We start from the raw sequence: 20,429 nt of genomic DNA, 5'->3' as shown, positions 1-20,429 counted from the left end.
AAGGCTTCTCTCAGGGGTCCAGCAGCCCACTATTTTGTGTTTATTAACATATCATTAACCAGCCTCCAAAACCAAGACCCCATGACAGCTGAGAAACTGCAGGTGAATACATTTTTTCAGCTTGGTCAGCAACATAATGGCTGCTTCTCAAATCCTCAGACTCTTAATGATAATGGACTTTCCACCACAGGGATGAGGTCAGTTAGTGCAGGACTTTCCTGCTGTACCTTTCACTTCCTGGCTCAGTTTCACTGTGGTCTATGCCAATTGCCAAGATGACACCTTCAAGGGATGTTTTTCAACAAACTGGCTCCATACTTTCAGGGTACTGTATCATTATGGGACCGTCTACCATTACTACTCACCAGAAGCACACAGTTTTTGTTGTTTTGAAGGGAAGGAATTTACAATGTAGACATTTTGTGCTCTGGATAAACAGTCCCAACACAATTACTAACCGAGCAAACTCATTAAATTGCTTTTAGCCGTTTTATATTGAGCTGATATTTGCACAGCAAAATGTAAAACAGAAACATGATTTGGGTCATATATGAATGTTAGTTGACCTCATCAAAGGTAGACATTTAAAACAAAATATGGATTAAAATGTTTAAGTTGTATATACTGCAGAATTTAGGAATCGACGATGTGTTTTATCCTCGCCTCCATTATTATAACGTGAACAAAATGTTATTTGTGAACTGAGGAGGGGAAGATGATCCTATGTAAAACAGAACATTTTAAAATTTAAGTAATGTTTTCAGAGGCAACATTAGTTGGTGAATATAACACTTATTTTATCACAAGGTAAAAAGGTAGAGGAAGAATATTCCACTAGGTTTGATCAATGAATCCTCTTTTTTATGACATCATTTGCTATTCCCTCAGACTAATTAATCATTTTCTATACCCAACAACTTCACGGTCACCAGGGGATGCTGCTTATTTCCTGGGATGAAATGGCATGAGGTGTGAATGCACCTTCACCTTTTCAATAGTCCATGCCAGTGCAACACACACACCCGTGCAAACGACACGCCTCAGGGCAGTTTAGTGGCCAATTACCTTGCATGTTTTAGACTGGATCATCACCTGAACTTTATTCATATGAGTGATGTTTAATGGTAACCCAAGATCAGGGCAAATCTAGCAAGACCTTAAATGAAATCCTTTCATTGCATAAAATGCATCAACAAATATACCTTGCAGAAAGACTTAATCTAGCAGAATCACAAAATAGTTGACCAAATACATGAAGAAATTAATAGATTAAAGAATAAGAGGAATCTTACAGTTTTCTGTATAATTGTTTACTTCATCTTCTACTTCATATACACCTTTTGTATCATCAGTGGTGCATAAAAGCCACGTCATTTACATAGAAACTGAAGCTACTTTAGTAGCTATATCTTAATAAGAAGACTGTTAACGCTCATCTGTCAAAGGTCACATAGTACTCCAGTAGGCAGTAACAACATAAAGGACGGCTGATGCCTCAGTACTGGATGTCAGGTTTAATATACCACAGTTCGATGGCTCAGAGGTAAGGATGTCCCATTTTGTTAAGTTTCTGTTGTCTTGACTCGTGTGTCCTTGAATCTCCTTCCCACCTCCTCTGGTTACATCACAGGTGGGAGAAACAGAGGGGGAGAAAAAATATGAACATAAACTACTATAAGGCGGGAGAAACAAGACAAAAAGGTAGAAGCCCAAAATAAAATAATAGCTATAAACAAAGACAATAATAAACTCCTTAAATTCAACTTCATTATTTTATGTTTTCTCTTGAAGTTTGCTTTTCTTGTTTGTTTTTGTTTGAATGCTCAAGGCATAACTGTGCAGCCATTTATTCCATCATACAATAAAAATAGAGAAGTCATAAATGATGTTACCATCTGACTGCCATTCACATAAACCCAGAAGGGAAAATCATTCAAAGTAAATTCTGATCTATTTTGTTTAGTAACAAACCCCAAATCTCCAGGAAGGGAAGCAATCTTCTCCTGTCATTAAATTACGATGTAGTTTCCACACTTTTCCTTTGGAAGTTGTGAATTAAAATGCTGTGTGAAGAACAACCATTCAGACAAAAACTCCAATCATTCTTTGTAGAACAGCATGCTCTGGAGTAATTTTTTTTTATTAAGATGACAAATTCTCTCCGTCAAAGTAATTTGCTGCGAGTTGATGTAATCTACAGAAAGCAATAAAAGCTTGGCAGACATGATCATTAATCAGAAAACAGTGTTGCTTCTCTGTTGGATTTGGGTAAAGACAATACACTAAAAGGAAGGACAAAGAAAAATAAAATTATTTTAACATCTGCCTTGTTGTCACCAATCAGCCAAAACACTGCAACTACTTGCCTCATAATGTGTTGGTCACCTTTTGCTGCCAAAACAGACCTGACCCATCATGAAATGGACTAAATTCAGCCACTGAATGTGCTTTGGTATATTTAGATAGCATGTTTAGATAAAATGTCCAACTTCCAAGTGATACTAAGAAAAGCACTCAATACTTGATACCACAGCAATATATTTCACAGGAATTATAGTTTTTGAAAAGCTCTGAACCAAGTTGTCAAAATTCTAGTTCAGTTCATTTTCTCCTGAGTCCAGGTGAGACACATCTGATGTTCTCTGTGGTTCAGTACTGGCTGCCTAGTCTAGTATTTGTTTGGCAATCCCCTCAAAGCAGCAGTTCTCCCAGTTGCTGGTGCAACTTTTCCTACCATACTCCTTCCTTCCACTCAATTTTCTGTTAATATGCTTGGATTCAAAACTCTATGAACAACCAGCTGCTTCAGCAATGACCTTTTGTAGCCTTCCCTCCTTGTGAAGGCTGTCATTGACTGTCTTCTGTTAAGTCAGCAGTCTTCTCCATGATTGTGTAGCATACTGACCCAGAGTGAGAAGCTGTTTAAAGCCTCAGAAAACCTTTACAGGTGTTTTGAATTAATTAGCTGATTAGGCTTTCACAGTATTCTAATTTTCTGAGGCATTTGGAGCTTTCATTATCTGTAAGCCATAATTATCAAAATTACAAGAAAAGACTTGATAAATATCACTCTGATGAGTCTACCTTATATACGAGTTTCACTTCCTGCGACGACAGGCAAGAAATGTTTAACTTTTACAAAACATTTCAATATTTTCAAAAGACTTGCTTAAAGGTTATTACTGTATTTTTCGGACTACAAGCCGCTACTTTTTTCCCACGCTTTGAACCATGCAGCTCAGAGCCCAGTGTGGCTTTTCTGTGGATTTTTCTTCGACCACCAGGGGGCTCTTTAGCAGGAAGTAAATCATTGGAAGACAAACTTGAAAGAAAACACTAATTTTCATTTAGAACAAGCACATGCTAGCACCAGGCAGGATGGAGAAATTTCTTCAAACTCATACCCCCTCATCATGGAAACCACATGAAGAAAAGATGCCACTTTTAAGTTGAATGCTATCGATCTGGTAGTGCAGGAGGGAAATAGAGCCGCTGCACGTCAGCTCGGCGTGAACGAATCCATGGTTTGGCATTGGAGACGGAGGGCTGCGTCCTTGTGAGAACTGAGAGCGGCAGAGATAGTGGCGGCTTATACATGTACGTTTCCAGTTTTTTTTTTTTTTTTTTACTTTGTGGGTGGGCTTATAGTGTGGTGCTCTCTACAGTCCAGAAAATATGATATTTTGACAAGGTACTTTTAATCTGGCAAACGAGCCTTTCTGGATTGCATATTGTAATTTATTGAATGTGACTGTATGCACATCTTTATTTGTTTGAATGTGAAAATGCAGAGAGAAAATGTAATCTTAGGAGAGTTGACAGGGGGCAAAAATACCTCTCAGACTAAAGTATCATTGGGCTGGCAGCAAGTCTGGAAACGGCTGTGGATATGCATGGGCAGGCGAGACCTGAGGCACATGCTGGGCATCCATTGAAGGGAGACAAGCAAGACACATTGCAGAGCAGCTGACAGGCTGTCTCACTGAGCTCCTCTCCTGTCCTGTCCGGAGTCGTGTATATGAGAGGTGACAGTGCCTGTTATTGCACGTATATGTGTGTGCATGCGTACATATTTGTGTTGGTTACAAATAAAGGGAGATTTCCTAATGACTGGTTTCCAGGATCAACAATGCATACACAGAATGCAAGTCACCACTTTTTGCGACATGGCCACAGGCTTCATGTGAGTGATTAACCAGTCACTGAAGCTTTGTATTGTCCCTCCACAGGGCTGCTGGCAGCTATTCCTACCGCACAGTGGTGAGCAAGATAAAGTCACAGAAAAAAAAAAAGAAGAATAGCATTGTCACTGTGAGCAACTGCAGCAACACAGCCACATGACTGAATCTCAAAAACGAGTATATAGACTTTGACTGCTTAGTAGTGAGTGTTGTGTTTACCGTGAAGGGGACAGATGATTATCCTGCTTTCATACCCGATGACGGTGCTGAAATTATGAAGAGCAAGGCTGTTAATAGGTTTTATGACAGTAAAACGCTATCCAAGCTACTGCTTAGAGCAGATTTTCTGACGTAAATGTGAGTCTGCCAAGGTTTTTTTGTTAGTTACACAAGAAGGATTTGTTTAAATATAAAAAGAGAAATGACAGAGGCAATATTAAAGATGTTAAGATTTTTCCTATTTCTTGGTTTTGTCTTAGGGGATGCATGTTGCTAGTTATTATCACTCAATAATATTCAATTATCACATTTCTAAGACATCTACCTCCATATACTTTGTCTAAAAAATGAGATAATTACATTTATGCCTACATTAAGCATTCAAATTAATTTCTGCCCCCCAGATTTCAAGGCAAAATAATATTAAGAAAAACACTTCTCAGGCTTAGTTTATTTTTGTTCCAGTTTCCAATTTTTTTATTCACACACAAGAAGACGTGTGATTCACACCCATTACATAAACTTTTGGTCTTATTAAACTACATTGTTTTCTACATTGTCTCATTTTTATTCTGTTCTAATCCTTTGGTCAGGTGACAGGATTATAATCCTCTGTTCGGCAGGAGGGGGACACTGACAGGACTTATATCTGCCAATGTAGAAGTTTTGAAATGGATGCATGAATTTTAAATAATAAATAAACAAAAAACGCAGTGGGAAAAAAGTTGTTGCCAGAAATCAACCCCAACTAGTTAGTAAAAAGGATAATTTGTGAGCATGTTGCATTGCGAAATGTTCTTTTTCTCACCATTCACTCCATCTCTCAGTGGGCATCACCATCAGCACCTCTAATAAATATATGCACAGATAAATTATTGCTAATTTGGAGCCCCTAGACTTTCAAACAAAAACATTTTACACAAGTTATGCAATTAGCATGACTTTTCTACTTGATACTAGGACATGCACGTAAATGTCTGAATTTCAAGAAAGTCCTAAAAAAAAGTATTACTTTAAGCAAATAGAAATAATTTCAGTAATCCCAACTGAACTAAAACAGTGCAGAAGCTCCATGTTCACATTAACGTAATGTGAAGAGTGGACTTTACATTTAGAAAGTCACAGTGCCAGGAAAAGAATAAAAGGCCCATGAAACTTAAAAATACGACATAAAATGTAAGACATTACATCAGAAAAGGCAGACGTGCAGTATGTGTAACCACCTTATGTCTTGTACCTTCAGGGTGATGAAATCTGAGGCCAACTCTCGGCACCCAGACCTGACCTTTCTGCAGTTGATGCAGAAAGATTTTTTTCCATATGTTTTTAAATTCTTTAATTCATTAACCTACTGTCTGTTTGTATGATTTCCTTTTTTGCCTTGCAGCAAACGATACCTATGGCAATGTCACTACTTTACACGTTCTTGTTTTTTCCCAATGATGCAGATTGTATGACTTTTATGTTGTTTTCCATGCATTCAGTTGTCCTAGTTATCACTTCCTTGTATATGTTTCTACATCATGTGTGCTGAACCAAGATATATTGTCATCAAAGACACTTGAAGAATTTTTGGTTACATCTGACAAACCATATCCTATTGATTTTGTTTCCAACGTCGAACATGTAGCATTTCTCAAAATAAATTCCTTGTATTTTGCGCCCAAAAGTCCTACTTTATATGCAGAGAGTGGCTGATGAGATGGAAAGCAAGTGCTTTGTTTATCCAAAGCACTCTCTTCATCTAGGACGTCTTCCCTGGTTTCAGGTGTTAATTACTGGCTTATTAGGCTGTAGCAAAAAAGGACAGGAAAAAGAGAGCAAAACAAAGAGAGATAGAGAAGCTGTGGATGGGGGAGGGAGTGTAAAAAGTAGGACAGGAATATACCAGGCTGAAAATAAAATCCTCTCCTTGTGAGAGTGAGCAGGGGGAGAATGGGAGGTGGTGGTTTCACAGAGCAAAACCCTTTGTATATTTACTAGTTTGGGATAAAAAAAGGACATGAGAATATGAATCCTGTAAGTGTACCGGGATTTTTTGGGAATGCATGTGTACTAAAAAAGAGATGGGGAAGAGTATAAATTGGTATTTTATGTTACAAAGGGGAGATTTGTGCTGAGTCAGATTGTTTTCAGACCACTCCTGTCAATCACAAATCACCCAGAAGCAAAATGAGAACTCAGAGAGATGGAAAGAGAGAATAAAGGCGTGGAGATATCAGAAAAAATATGCATTACAGCAACATACCATGCTAATGGATTGTTTCTGAGCCTCTTAGCCTTTAGAAAGCTAAACCTCTATAATACAGTCCACTGTATCAGACCTTCTTTTAATGTAGCAAAATTACTATTTTCATATTCAAGAAAATCACCATGAATAATTTGAGGAAAAGAAAAAGTAATACTGTGCAGATGTATTGCAAGTTGCTCAGTTACATAAGCATTCATTAGTAGAATCAATTCAGAAGGCAGATATTAACTTCACTTTGACAAGACAAGGCAGAAACAGACTTGCTGTCTGTTGTGGATAAATAATCAAGAAGCACTGATGTGACTCGTCGTCAGAAACGTGACAGAAATGTAGAAAGTGCAGCCATCATTCATATTATAAACATAGTCTAATTCCGTTTATTTCTACAAGTTGTTTGATCAAATATTCTCCTTTGTAAATTTTTCTGAATTGCTCTGAGGGTTTTGTGCTGAAATGATTTCAGACTGTGCTGCAGTTTGTACTGGTTATTTGATAAGGGATTCGACGTCTCAGTAACAATAAAAGGCCATTGTCATTTCAGTTTATTGCTTTTTCTCTCACTTCATCTTTTCATGATTAAAGCAGGCAAACAGCGATAAATACTCCTGTCTCAATGGCATCATTTACTTTGAGTAATGTAATCACATTCTCCCATTAATTTTCCTTGGGTTGAACTTGTGTTATAGCATAGCTATTATCATACAGTTACTGAAGCATTTAAAAATATCCTTCTTACAGTAATGTTAAGACAATAATGTCTAATGTTTTCCATTTGACTTTCCTTCATACACTTTTTTGTTCTTTTCATTTTGCTTTGCCAAATATACTTTGCCAGAAAAAACATTTGATAATTTTACTGGTACTGTTGCCGGAAAGACAAAATGTTCATTTCGCTTAGCCATCGCTTTAAATCTACTATAATTGGTGACCACTTAATTATAAAGAATATATTTACATTAAAACATGCAAGAAGCTAGTTTTAGATGAATGAAAGTGACTTAAAAAATAACTGCACCAGGATGACCAACTTCTGCAGCGCTTGGTTTAATCATGAAAGGATTTGGACGGTTCTCCTGAATGATACATTTACATCACCCCCGAAAGTGAATGGGCACCTTCCACTTTCATTGTACAAATGAGTAAGTAGAACATCATGAAGATGGGCAGGAGGAAAATGATTTTCTCTCATTTCCTTTTGAAATTATGGCCTGATAAGGAAACACAGAAGGGCTTAGACATCAGCAAGTAGATTCACTGCTTTTCCTGTCCTTTTAACAGAGAGCAGATGTGCATCAATAAGTTGTACGATTATGTCTGTGAGTATTTTCAACAGCAAGAGTGCTTTGGTCTGTGCCCTCATCCATGAATTATTGCACGTTTTAATGTCCATTTGCTTGCCTGCACATTTCAACATGTGCTTTTCATTGGATATGAGGCTCGTTTACTTATCGGAAGCTATTCTTAGAGTGACCTTTCAAAAGCCATGCCACGCAGCCCTGTTGTCTGTGTGCGGCCGCCTGTATGATTCAGTTTGAGAGCAGAAAGCCCAGGGACACGTCACTGGCCTTCTTGCGATTAGGGAGCTTCTCAGTCTTCACATGATTCCTTGATGGGGCAAATCTGGAGGCCCTTTGCCTATCTGCTCTGCATGAAAAGTCAAAAACACACCCATGCTTATAACATATTTATATAAATGCACATGGCAGGAGCTTAAAGGATTATCCAAGCAATATGATAAATCACGCCTTTGTTTCATCTGTGCGTCCTCAGGGGTAATTGTAGGGCCCAGACAAGATTCTCCAGCTGCATAATGATGGTTTCACACAACGAGGAAACTTTGGTAGATAAAAGAATTGGTTTTGTAAAAGGTGAAGTTGGTTTTTGAGTCTGAAAAAGTAACAAAAACCAACATCCATCCTTTTTAACAAAATTAACAGATGCCATATTCCTGCAAGTCATTTTTTACTATCCTTTTTCAACATTCTATTCTGTTTTGCACATCTATTATACTCTAAATTATTATATTGTAGATATACGAGTAGGACAGGTTTTGCTGTTAAAATTGAATATAAGTGGAGACAAAAGGATTTTGATGCTTTTTTAAAGAATATAATATTTGTTCACTAAGCTTGTAATTATGAATACCAACATTTAGAGCAGCTTATTTTAATTTAGGAGGACAAAACCAGATTTTACCAAGAATTTACAGAAAACCAAAGAGGGATAGCAAGCCTTAAATTATTTCAATTCCTATTGCCTAAAAATACTGTTGTTCTGTCAGAATTATTTTAATGAGGTTTTTATTAAATATGGCAAATAAATAAATACATATGTTTAGTTGTATTTTGCCAAATGACTAGACAAATCGAGAGCGGCTGTTAAAAAATATAATTCTGAAATGAAATGTGTGTACAGCAAAGATGTTTAAAAAGTAATAATATCATCATTAGAACTAACAATTTAAATGAAAAAAACAAATCAAATCATAATCATTCATTATGTGTTTGTCACATTTTAAATAACAATCCAGTTCCTGAAGTTGCAGTCCACTGCATGTTGGTTATCTTTGATGACACAGTAATTATAATGTCCCAACTGACTGCTGTTTGAGACAGATGTTGTGCTCACAAATCTTGAAGCAGGTCAGTTCCCAAACTGACTAGAACATGAGACAAGAGGTCTCTCAGCCACAGTCAAGGTTCTCTGCTCCGACAAGAGAGCAGATGGCAGTTTGTGAAAATAACAAACCAGATCAAAAGGAGAGAAACTGAGAACTGCAGTTTCTCAACACACGCTTAGATTCCCCTTTTATGATCCCACATGAAACATGCTAGAGAACCGTGAAACAGACAAACTGCAGGACATTGTCATTGTAAACCACTAACACAGCATATGTGAAGCCAGACGAAATACACAGCAACACTGTAATGACAGTGATTTGTGTTTTTTAGTTTCTGTTGTACCATTTAGTGGTACAGGGGGAGCCGTTTTTAAAATGTGGTGAATTTCCAATCAATAACACCACCCAGTAATACAGTCGGCCTGCCTATCTGTCTGAGTTTTCAGATGTTAGTTGCCATGTCTAATCCCCGTTGCCGGCATGCACTTTAGACATTTTAAGCACTCAAAGAAAATGTGGTTCAATGCTGAAGACATTAGTTAAGTCCTAAACAAATGGGTTTTTCCACTTTGTCTTTGGAATCTATGTGGGATCATAAATCAAAAAGCTAAAATATTTATAATGGTCAATTAGATTTAGAAAAAAAAAAAGGATACTGTGGATTTAAAAACAAAAAGACATTTTGGATGCATTTCTGTTGCAGTAAGCAATAAATCAATAAATGGCATGATAAAGTAAAAATGAGCTCGATAATTTCAATTCTTATGATAGTTTTTCAGTTGTGTGTGGTTTTTAGTTGTGGTTTTACATTCAAGATGTCTTCCAGTTCCAGAGTGTTCTGTACAAATTAAAGTTTATTAGTCTGCGAGAAGGCAAACTCGCATTATTATAAACGAATCTCATATGACTGGAAAATGTTCTAAAAATAACAACATTAATCATAATAATTTTGGGGACATTTTATCATCCAGAAAAATGTGTTATTGTGCCAGACCTAACTTTTCCACATTAAATTAAAACAAGCGCAAAAACCTGCACTGAATTTTTAAATACTGATTACAATGAAAATAGTTTTAAAAATGTAACAATGTTATTAAAAAAAAAGGTTTTGCAAAGATTCCCAACAGTCAAACCCCATTAAAGCATCTACTTGTTTGTGTCATTCATCACGTAGAAACTCGACTCTATGTAGTTTGAAGCTTTACGCTTCAAACTACATAAACTTTCTTTTTAAGCAAAATGTCATTGCTAATAAAAGCAGAACACTGTACCCCGTTAATAATCTTTTAAAAAATGAGCACACCACAAAAATCAGTGAAGGATGCAAAATCATTATCCAGTACATTACTTTGCAACATCTCAAGTTGGTAAATATCAACATATTGCAATAATCATGCCAGCCTAGTTTTTTCCCCATTCCGTCTAGGAAAGTCAGCCTACATCCATCACATCTTATGATATTATCCCTACTTCAGCCATTCCAGTTACACAGTGACTCCCCTCCACAGTATGTTTTTTTTATTTTAATTCATAGCTGCATCCATTCTACTGTTTAAACAGACAATGGCATAAGGTCAACTGACTACAGAAAGAAATGTGGCAGGAAAAACAAGACAGTTGGACCTAAAAGTGGCAACAAATGTCTCTTTTTCAGGCACAACTGTAAACCTACTGCTACCTTAACCGACAGGCAGAGCTGGGAGAGCATTGACCCCCTGCTGCCACGGAGGTATGAACACTTTTGATGAATCTGATGCTACAAAAGAGCACAAGGATCCATCTTGTTCTTTTGTAATAAAGTATGCAGATGCTCTTTTATTGAGAGTTGGGTTATATACCTGAAACTGTCCTGACGGTTTCAGTGGTGTTTCTCAGGCCAACGAAGGAGAATTGGTAAAGCCTCCATGAGCGAATGTCCCCAACTTCCACGGAGCTCCTTTTCCACCTGTACATAATTTCCTCCTTGGGGTATCCATCTGAAGAGGACAGGACATTTGCACAGTCAGGGAGCTTTTTAAACTTATAACAGAGCATTGTTTTTCCAAAGCAGTTTATCTGATGACTTTTTCCAAATAAGAAAAAAAATGGCATCACTATTCACAGTTTGATTAGTTTAATTTTACTCATATCAACCTGAGACAATGATTGTCTAACTGAGGGATGTACTTCATGTTGAGAAGATATTTGCTCCATTTCTGAGGAAAAAGTGTATTTTCCTTGAAAATACTGAGCTGATTTAGAAGTAAAAATCGCGTCATTGATCTCAGGCCATGGGTGAGTGGGCTTTCAGTAATTTCATTCTACACTGCACACTCTGCAGACACTCTAATGAAAATAGTAATCTTACTTGTCTAAAACAGATTCACTTAACTGAGCAATTGGATTATCATAATCAAGTCTTGTGAGTATCGAATTTCTGTGCGGTTTGGAAAAACAAACTGACCCAAAAAGTCATTGGCTTTTCTCTATGTTCTCCGGCGCAGTGGTGTAGCATCTCTGCAGACGCTCAAAGTCTAGAGATGAGCTGTGGTTTGAATTATGCAGGTGAACTCCGTTAGAGCAAGCCTAAGTGCTCTCAGACATCCAATAATGTTGGTCTTCAAAGTAACACATCATCGCAGACCAAGAAAGCAGTCTGCTGTTTTGCTTCTAATGCATCTGGGAGATATTATACATTCAGTCTACTTCTGGGAAGTTGAAACAAGGAGGATACAACGTTCTCAATGACAGTAGTTTAACTTCATATCAGTCCACTACAGGTAAATATACTGAAAGGTATTTTCTTCTCATTTGAAACAAAATTTCTGCCAAATAGCCTGATAACATTTGACTAGTTTTAACCATTGCAAAAAAGCATGTAATGACTAAGCTTTGCTGCTTTTTGACAGGTGATGTGGAAATTTTCCCCGCGATAAATAGCTGCACGCTTCTCTGCTTGCAACATCTGAGACCGAGCTTCTGTGGTGTATGTCAAACAACTTTGGAAAAAATCCATAGCTCTCATTAAATTTAAATGAATTCACATGCTGCAGTTTTAGCCTTGCTAACCTCTTCAGCTTCACTTTCTTCTGCTCCAGAGACATTCAAGCAGGATTCTTCCTGGAGAACATCCCATAGTATCTCACGGTACAGGTTTAGCACATTAGTACCCTGAATACAATGGGATGTTAAGTATTTTGAGCTCCTGTTACTTATTGACAAGATTCCAAGGTTAAAAAAAGTCTCAAAAATATTCAAAAGTGCATAAAAACTAATCAACAGTGATGTTGGTGGATGATAAGAAAACAAATTATTCTGACTATTTTAAGAATTTGAACACATATTGTGCTAATTTGCACGGAAATATTTCACTACAGTCTATCACTATGCACATAATAAAACAGAAAAGAAGAGGAAGCTGTAAAGTAGTAGTGCATTAGCAAACTTACAGCTTGAAAACTCCAGGGGACAGGAGTGCTCATCCATTGGGAAGTTATTTAACTTAAGCTGGCACTCAGCATCAATGGTTAACCTGCAGAAACAAACATTTCCATTCACCATGCCTAAAAATATACTACAAAGACTGAACTTAATGTTTAAATACTTAATAAACACATAGTCAATTAATTTAACTAACAGCAAAATGCCCTTTTTCCTAATGATGCTACATATTAAAAGTGGGATTTTGCTAAATTAAATAAGACAGAAAACATTTTTCTCTTTTCTTTCATCCTTGAGGAAGTTTAACAGCAAAGTCATTAAACTTCTGCTTAATGGGAGAATGACCTTAAATTGCTTCACCCATCCATGCATTTGCTATTGTCATGTATCATTGTGCTTGGAATCACAGCAGCCATCCTAATTAACCAGTGCTTAAGTTCTGAGTTCCCTAACAAATTAATGAGGTGGAGGACTGGTGTTCTGCTCAGGAGGACATCCATCATAGCTTGATTGACTCCAGAAGACTTTGCTTTCTCTCTTTTATCACAGGTAATGCATTTCTGTGCAAGTGTCTGCAAAAGTGACAATATAACAAGGTAATATCTGTCACTTTATGAACGTATGACACAATTCTTTTTTTTTTTTTTACTCTGAAGCATAATATTCTTAAATATACTTGGATATATCCATCCATCCATCCATTTTCTTGCACCCTTGTCCCTTAATGGGGTCGGGAGGTGCTGGTGCCTCTCCAGCTAACGTTCCGGGCGAGAGGCGGGGTCACCTGGACAGGTCACCTGGACAGGTCACCAGTCTGTCACAGGGCAACACAGAGACACACAACCATGCACACACACACTCACACCTAGGGGCAATTTGGAGAGGCCAATTAACTTGACAGTCATGTTTTTGGACTGTGGGAGGAAACCGGAGTACCCAGAGAAAACCCACCATGCACAGGGAGAACATGCAAACTCCATGCAGAAAGACTGGGGCCGGGAATTGAACCCAGAACCTTCTTGCTGCAAGGCAACAGCTCTACCAACTGCGCCACTGTGCAGCCCTACTTGGATATACTGATAACAAAAATAAATTAATACATAATTATTATATTAACTTATTATAAATAATTTAAAAAGGGAGTAAACGATATTTTGCCATAGCGGTAGGCTGGTTTGAATAGTTTTTTCTCAGTGTTGACTCAAGTTATTTTCCTCTGATATCTAAAGCTGATTATTTAGAGATCTGAAACACAATGAGTGACACAAATAAACAAACAGAAGGACCATGTAAGGTTTTAACAGCACTGCTGCTCACTTTGCTCTCTTCAGATAAGTTACCACTGGCCTGGCGTTTTGTTTAGCAGTGACACCTTCCTGGAGGGGGGCATTGACAGGGTTACTGTTGCCAATAACTTTATGTTATTGTTTTGTAGATGATACACTTGGCTCTGTCTCTCGTTGTTTAGCAGTCTCTCTCCAAGACACAGCAATTGAGGGAACTGTGGCTGTGACTAACTGTTTTTCATAGCATAGATCTGGCTCAGACCTGATGTAATTAGATGTGTTCCTCTCCTGGATGAAGTCACCAAAAGAGCCACTGCTGCCGTTAACTTTTTAATTTTTGTTTAGCAGATGGCGCTACAGATGGTAACTCACACTGAACCAGGTTCTGCTGCAGGTTTTTTTCTTTTAAAAAGGACAGTTCTCTTCTCCACTAAAGCTATATGTAAGCTCACTATGAGGAATTACTGTAAAATTAATTACTAGTAATCAACTATCCAATATCGCCATAGCTACTCTTGCAGGAAAAGTGATTTTTGTAAAGGAAATTGACTCAATTTCTTTTGAAAGGCTTGCACCAAATGAAACATACTGAACAGGACTGCACTGCTTTGAAAAAGTGATCAAATTAGAATGAATGTGATCATAAATGTTTATAATTTTGGAAACTTTTTTGGTTTTGAAACAATATTTTATGTGTATTGATAGAATATAAGATATGAATTATTTTCTCACAGGTATTGAGATTTGGACAATTACATCTCTGCTACCATAAGTTGTAAATAGTGGAATCAAGTGTACAATTTTCTCATTTCTCAAATAAGTAATTAATTTGCCTTTTTTGGGTGAGACATTGTTTTTATCTGGAGAATTGCACCCAAATTGTCTAGTATGTTTCATTGTTATAACAATTAAAATTATTTTTATTTTAAATATATATGTTTTTTCACAATTGTGCTGGTGATATATGCATATATATTATATATATTTGCATTTCAACTTATTTGTCTACTTGAAACACAAGGCACAAAGTGTGTCTTTAGCATTTGCTCTTTTAACTTTACGTTTTCTAAATATATTTCACGGTTTTGATGGATTACTGCTCCTTTCACACAATGCACCATAAATCTAAACTTGTTGTGATTATATAATTCATTAATGAGTGGACAACGTGAATGCAGCCATAGCAATAAATTCACAGGAAAATAATTGAGGCTGCTATGTGTGACAAGTTTATTAAGAAAAAGTGACAGGAGTCCTGCTGAGCAGATAATAACTAGAACAATCTCTGATTCATATGAGCACAGAGCTATTCTGGACTTTAATAGGCTTCAGCATCATTGTTGGTTTACATGGACTAAGGACTCAAAGTTGGCAACTAAACTTGCAGAACTGTTTGAACAACAGGCCTTTGCAGCCGCAGAGAAATAATTTTAGCCCTTGGTGTCACATCATTTACAACAAACTACATTACAAGCAAACAATAGCAAAGTCCTTGTGTAGTATTGATTTTGAAATGATTGAAGAAACAAAATGACACTCTTTCCTAGCATGATTAATTGATTGTGTATTTTTTGTCACACAATTAGGATTTATAAATCAATAAAAGTAAAAGAAAACATAAGAAAAACTGACAGGCGTTTTCTGAAACATTAGTTGCAACTCAAATGTTATTCACTTTCAACTCTTCCATTCTTTATTGGGATAAATTGTTAGTCTATGATGAATCTATAAAATCTTAACATGTCAACACAGTTGCCTTGCCTGAGTGTGTAGAGTATTCTTCCATCATTCCAGATCCTGAGCATGCGATTGGGTGTGGTGATCCAGTGGGCGTCGGCTTTCTTTGAATTCCGAAAGAAAGTGTCTGGGATCCAGATCTTCCCAACCATGTTGCTGTTGAGACGAAGAACCTTCATCGTGCTGTTGAATTTTAACCTCCTGTCGTACCAGGTCTGAGCAAAAAATATGTCGATGGTGTATTCCTGACATAAACAAAAAAATACACGTTTAAGCTCCATTTATCAAGTACATTTGCAACAAGCTATTTTATGTATTTGTGCACGTTCTCCAGGTCATCCACATTCAGACAGCAAGAGTGCTGGAGTAAGTAAAAATAAACAATAAACAGAAAAAGAGACTAGATGAGCCCAGAGGTTCGGAGGGAAGCACAAAAGAAGTGGAAAAATAGAGATTTGTAGGTAAGAGGACATTAGAGTATTAACTTTCTAACAAATATTTCTAAAAATATAAAACCAAAGTCCATGCTAAAGTGTTCTAACAGAAACTTGAATATACTAACCAGACAAAATTCTTCTTTTCTTTCACAAAGCACAGACAGACAGCTGAAAACAGTGATGACAGAAAGTCTGAATAAACCTCAGATTTTTTTAGGACTCAGTCATGCATGTGGGAATGTTTGAAGGATAATAGTTTTTTTTTTGTTGTTCAAACTGTTGGAAACATCCACGAGGAGAAAAGCTCTGCCAAACTCCCACAGCCATACAGTCTGAATTCCTGATAGTCTTCAAACATCAACCTCTTTCTCTTCAATAGTTCAATAGTCCCTCCTCCTTTTGACTCCTAGATCAAAATTAACAAATCAAAATTGACCGCTACACATGCATACGCCCACACCATCCATCTTCTCTCCTCTTCAGAAAAAATGACATGCCGCGTTTGTCATGTCATTGTGGGAACGCACTTTCCCAATAGCATGCATTACATGTGAATGTTAAGCCATCAGTCAACCTTTCATGTGAGTAGAGTGTTCTCTTCTCACACACACACACACACACGCACACGCACACATACACGCACGCACGCACGCACGCACGTGCACGCACACACACACACCATGCATTCAATGTGCTTGTATTGTGATTCCCAAATGCAAAATGAAACACTCATTTTCTAACTGATCATATTGGGTCTTGAAGTTAACACTTGGTTAAATGAAACACCATCAACATCATAAACTACGGACAGAAATCAATTAATTTTGACCCAAAAGAAAATAATTTAGAACTAGATCTTGTTAAGGATGAACTGGCAGAACACCGGACACAACAGTCGCATGTTTACACCTGAGCCAACACAGCGCCTGTGACAGGCATCTTTATTTATAACAAATAAAGGTTCTGGGACACTTTTCATCTGATGGTGACCAATTTGCATACTATTCCTTTCCCACTTACCATATTGATGGCATTGACTGGGCCGATGCTGTTGACAAACATGTCAGTGTGGATCACTGTTGGCTTGACTGCAGAGAAGAATAGAAAACTAGAGTTCAGGATTTGGCTGCCGTTAAAAAAGTTACACAAGTACCTTGAACACATGTACAACAGTTATTCCATCAGTGATATTTCATAAGCATTTAAAATGAATGCTTATATTTATTCTTTTATATATATATATGCTGTTCATATACAGTAGTATCACCAAGGAATCTGGCCAGACAGTTTTATATGCAGATTTTCTTTCTTTTAAAGATAAATTGAAGAAAGTACAGGCTCTATTGACTTGTAACATTCATAATTTGTGACCTTCCTAACATTTATGTTTTAAATATTCCACCTCTCCACCAGGATTTCCAAAGCCTTTGAGTTAGCCTGGGTCAGAGGCTGCATGTCCATAATATATGGATCATGACTGAAAGAACAAGGTTCTGGATGCAAGTGACTGATCTGAGCTTGATGACTTCTATCAGCCAAGAGGATCAGTTTATTTTCTAAAATAACATTCTTTTAAATACCGATATGAATTAGTATCATGAATTGAGAATTGGTTTTGATCAGATCTGATCTCTGCCCAAATAACTTCAGTTTTCATCCAAACAGCACTTTTCAGAGACATTAAATCATAATGGACTTCAAAAGAGAAGCACAATCAGCAACTATTCTTAATTTACAGCACTCCACGGAACAGAGGTAAAACTTCTCTGACTAAATATGGCTCGTTAGTATAGTTGCTGGCTCAGACACCAGTAGAGCTGGCTAATTATTTCCCCTGTGGGAATGTGTAAGTTGTAGCAACTGAGAGAGACCGGCACTGAGAGAAGCATGTTTTGAAGATGACAGTAAAGACAGTGGCTGCCAGCTGCCCAGTGAGCAGATGAATGTATGTAATGTTTTCTCCACAATGACAAAAAGCACTTACATTTAATGATTTCATCTAAATAATGAGTGATTCATCTGCTGCGACTTGAACACAATGTTTCACAAACTCCTCCTGGTTCACATAGACCTGAATTGTGCGTTATCAAATGTCTCTTGCTGCAGAAGCTAATATCATGAAGTTTTGAACTTTTGCCTCCTGCTGTTTTAATGTTCATCTTAAGGTTGGATCTGCCCTCTGCTGCCACACTGGAGACTGGAATTACAAGCACCACTTCAGCCAAATCAGGGAACATTTATCTAACTGAAGTGATCAGAAGTACCTGTACTCTGTGTGTAAAGTTAAAAAATGTCTGTATGTCTGCACCAAGTTGTCGAGTCTTTCAAAATCACAAACAAGCTTGTGATAGAAAGCACAGAACATATGCAGGTAAGACATAATTAGAGAAATACCGGTTTCATAGAGCTAGAAAAGGTTGGAAATTATTTCAGCGGAAATGCATAATTTACAGAAAACAACAAAAAAAAACAACATACAGTAGATTGACAGGGCTTTATCATTACAGGACGGTGTGTGACAGCTTCTCTCTTTAGCCAGATTTCCCAGGAATGCTGCCTCATGAATCAAGCATTCAGGGATACTGAGCATCTCCCAGTACTGCTCTCACAGATGGATGTGATAGGCACATGCAGACAAGCAAGTCCTCCTCAGCTGTCTGTCAAAGTGAAGCAAGAGAGCAACTTGTCTGCGGTCTTACAGGACCATGATGAACAGCTTCCCTCACCGTAACACGCGCATGAACATAAACACGGGTAAATGTTTTTATAAATAGCCAGGCTGTCTGTCACAGCTCAACACACAGTGGCATTGACTACCCAGCATGTGGTAATTATGAATTAGTTCATTTGAATTTGGAATCTTGTTTAATTTCTGCAGCTTGAACAAACAGAAGACACCTACAGAGCTTGACCACAGCTGATGAGTAATCTGTCTGTGGGTTTGCAGGACCATGATGAACTGATTCTTTGTTCTTCATGGTTCTGAATTTTAACTTGAGGATAATTAAAATTCAAGAACTTTAAGTTTTCAAAACAAACTTGATTTGGAAGCTGTTTGATTTGTTAGGCCAAACAAACTGATTGGACTGCATCTCACAGCATTTGTTGAAGCGCTGGAGATCATCATTCCAGATGTCCACCAGGCCTGCCTTTCCTCTGGGGTCACAGGCCCGAAAGGAAGGCACACAGTCACATGTGGATTATTTTCCTTTCACCCTCCTGGGCAGGAAAAAGGACTTTCTAAAACCTTCAAAGGATGAGCTAGAAAGTTTAAGATCAGTTGTGTGTTTAGTCAAAACTGAGATGTGTCATTTCCTTTGTTGTCCAACTCCTCCAGAAGTCCACTAAAGCCAATATGGTGAAAGTCTTGGAGTGGTTTCCCTTTGGTCTTTACAACTTAATGATGCCGCCGACTCTACCGGAGCAGGGCAGCTGTGTACCAGCTTGCCTGCTGGACCAGAATGAGTTTTTCCAGTTGATTGTTTTGCTTTTTGCCAGTCCGCCAAGCATTGCCCCACACAGGTCTGGGCTTGTTAGTTAGATAAAATTATTTAGCCATTTTTCTTTTATATGTTGGTTAATGCTTCTCACTGAAGAGTTGCTGATTGTATGCTGTGTGATTGTTGTCACAGGTTTGGAGGATTCACTGGTCTCTCTTAGCCTTGGAGCTATATTTGTGATATTAGAAGTCTTTTCATGTTTGTGTCTTTTTCTCAGTGCATAATAATTGATCTTTCAACTGCTAAATTTTTCTTTTTTGTTAATACATTTTCAGACAAGTACGTCTGTGATCATTCTGTGTCTGTGTGAGGAGCGTTTACTGTTCAGTAGCACTGAATTCATTCTTTCATGGGTGACTGGCATCTTTGACTAATGATGCAGTCATCTACTGGTCAAAATCAATCAATCAATCAAATTTTATTTGTATAGCACATTTCAGCAGCAAGGCATTTCAAAGTGCTTTACATAATTAAAATAAAAACAGCATGTGACATTATATAAACAGTGAGAAAGAGAAAGATATTTAAAAAAAAGATAACATTAAAACCCCTTTAGGACTTCAGTTAAACGCCGTTTGACTGGGATTCTAACCCTCAGGGACTTTAGTCAAAAACACCGTTTGACAAGGACTCCAACCTCTAGGTTTTTAGTTGAAACGCCGTCAACTGGGACTCTAAACCCCGTAGAACTTCAGTTAAACGCCGTTTAACTGGGATTCTAACCCTCTGGGACTTTAGTCAAAAACACAGTTTGACAAGGATTCCAACCTCTAGGTTT

General features: G+C 37.5%; 1 protein-coding gene across 5 annotated transcripts in view; it reads right to left on the bottom strand.

Annotated features, from left to right (window-relative positions):
- gabrg2 (gamma-aminobutyric acid type A receptor subunit gamma2) overlaps nucleotides 1-20,429 on the bottom strand; it is a 41,603-nt gene that overhangs the window by 12,749 nt on the left and 8,425 nt on the right. For 4 of the 5 annotated variants that reach the window (XM_008426916.3, XM_008426917.3, XM_008426919.3 and 1 more), the window contains exons 3-6: nucleotides 17,172-17,239; nucleotides 15,739-15,959; nucleotides 12,700-12,782; nucleotides 11,110-11,247 (exon numbers count right to left, since the gene is read on the bottom strand). In XM_008426916.3, the coding sequence (XP_008425138.1) occupies nucleotides 11,110-11,247; nucleotides 12,700-12,782; nucleotides 15,739-15,959; nucleotides 17,172-17,239 (510 nt within the window). Of the gene's footprint in view, nucleotides 1-1,288; nucleotides 1,616-4,400; nucleotides 4,448-11,109; nucleotides 11,248-12,699; nucleotides 12,783-15,738; nucleotides 15,960-17,171; nucleotides 17,240-20,429 lie in introns of those variants that run through there. The other variant, XM_017308610.2, reaches the window with a different exon arrangement.

The sequence above is a fragment of the Poecilia reticulata genome, chromosome 14, assembly GCF_904066995.2.
Source record: "Poecilia reticulata chromosome 14, P_reticulata-male-v2, whole genome shotgun sequence".
In the NCBI taxonomy this organism is placed as follows: domain Eukaryota; kingdom Metazoa; phylum Chordata; class Actinopteri; order Cyprinodontiformes; family Poeciliidae; genus Poecilia; species Poecilia reticulata.
This window is presented reverse-complemented; position numbering and strand designations above follow the sequence as displayed.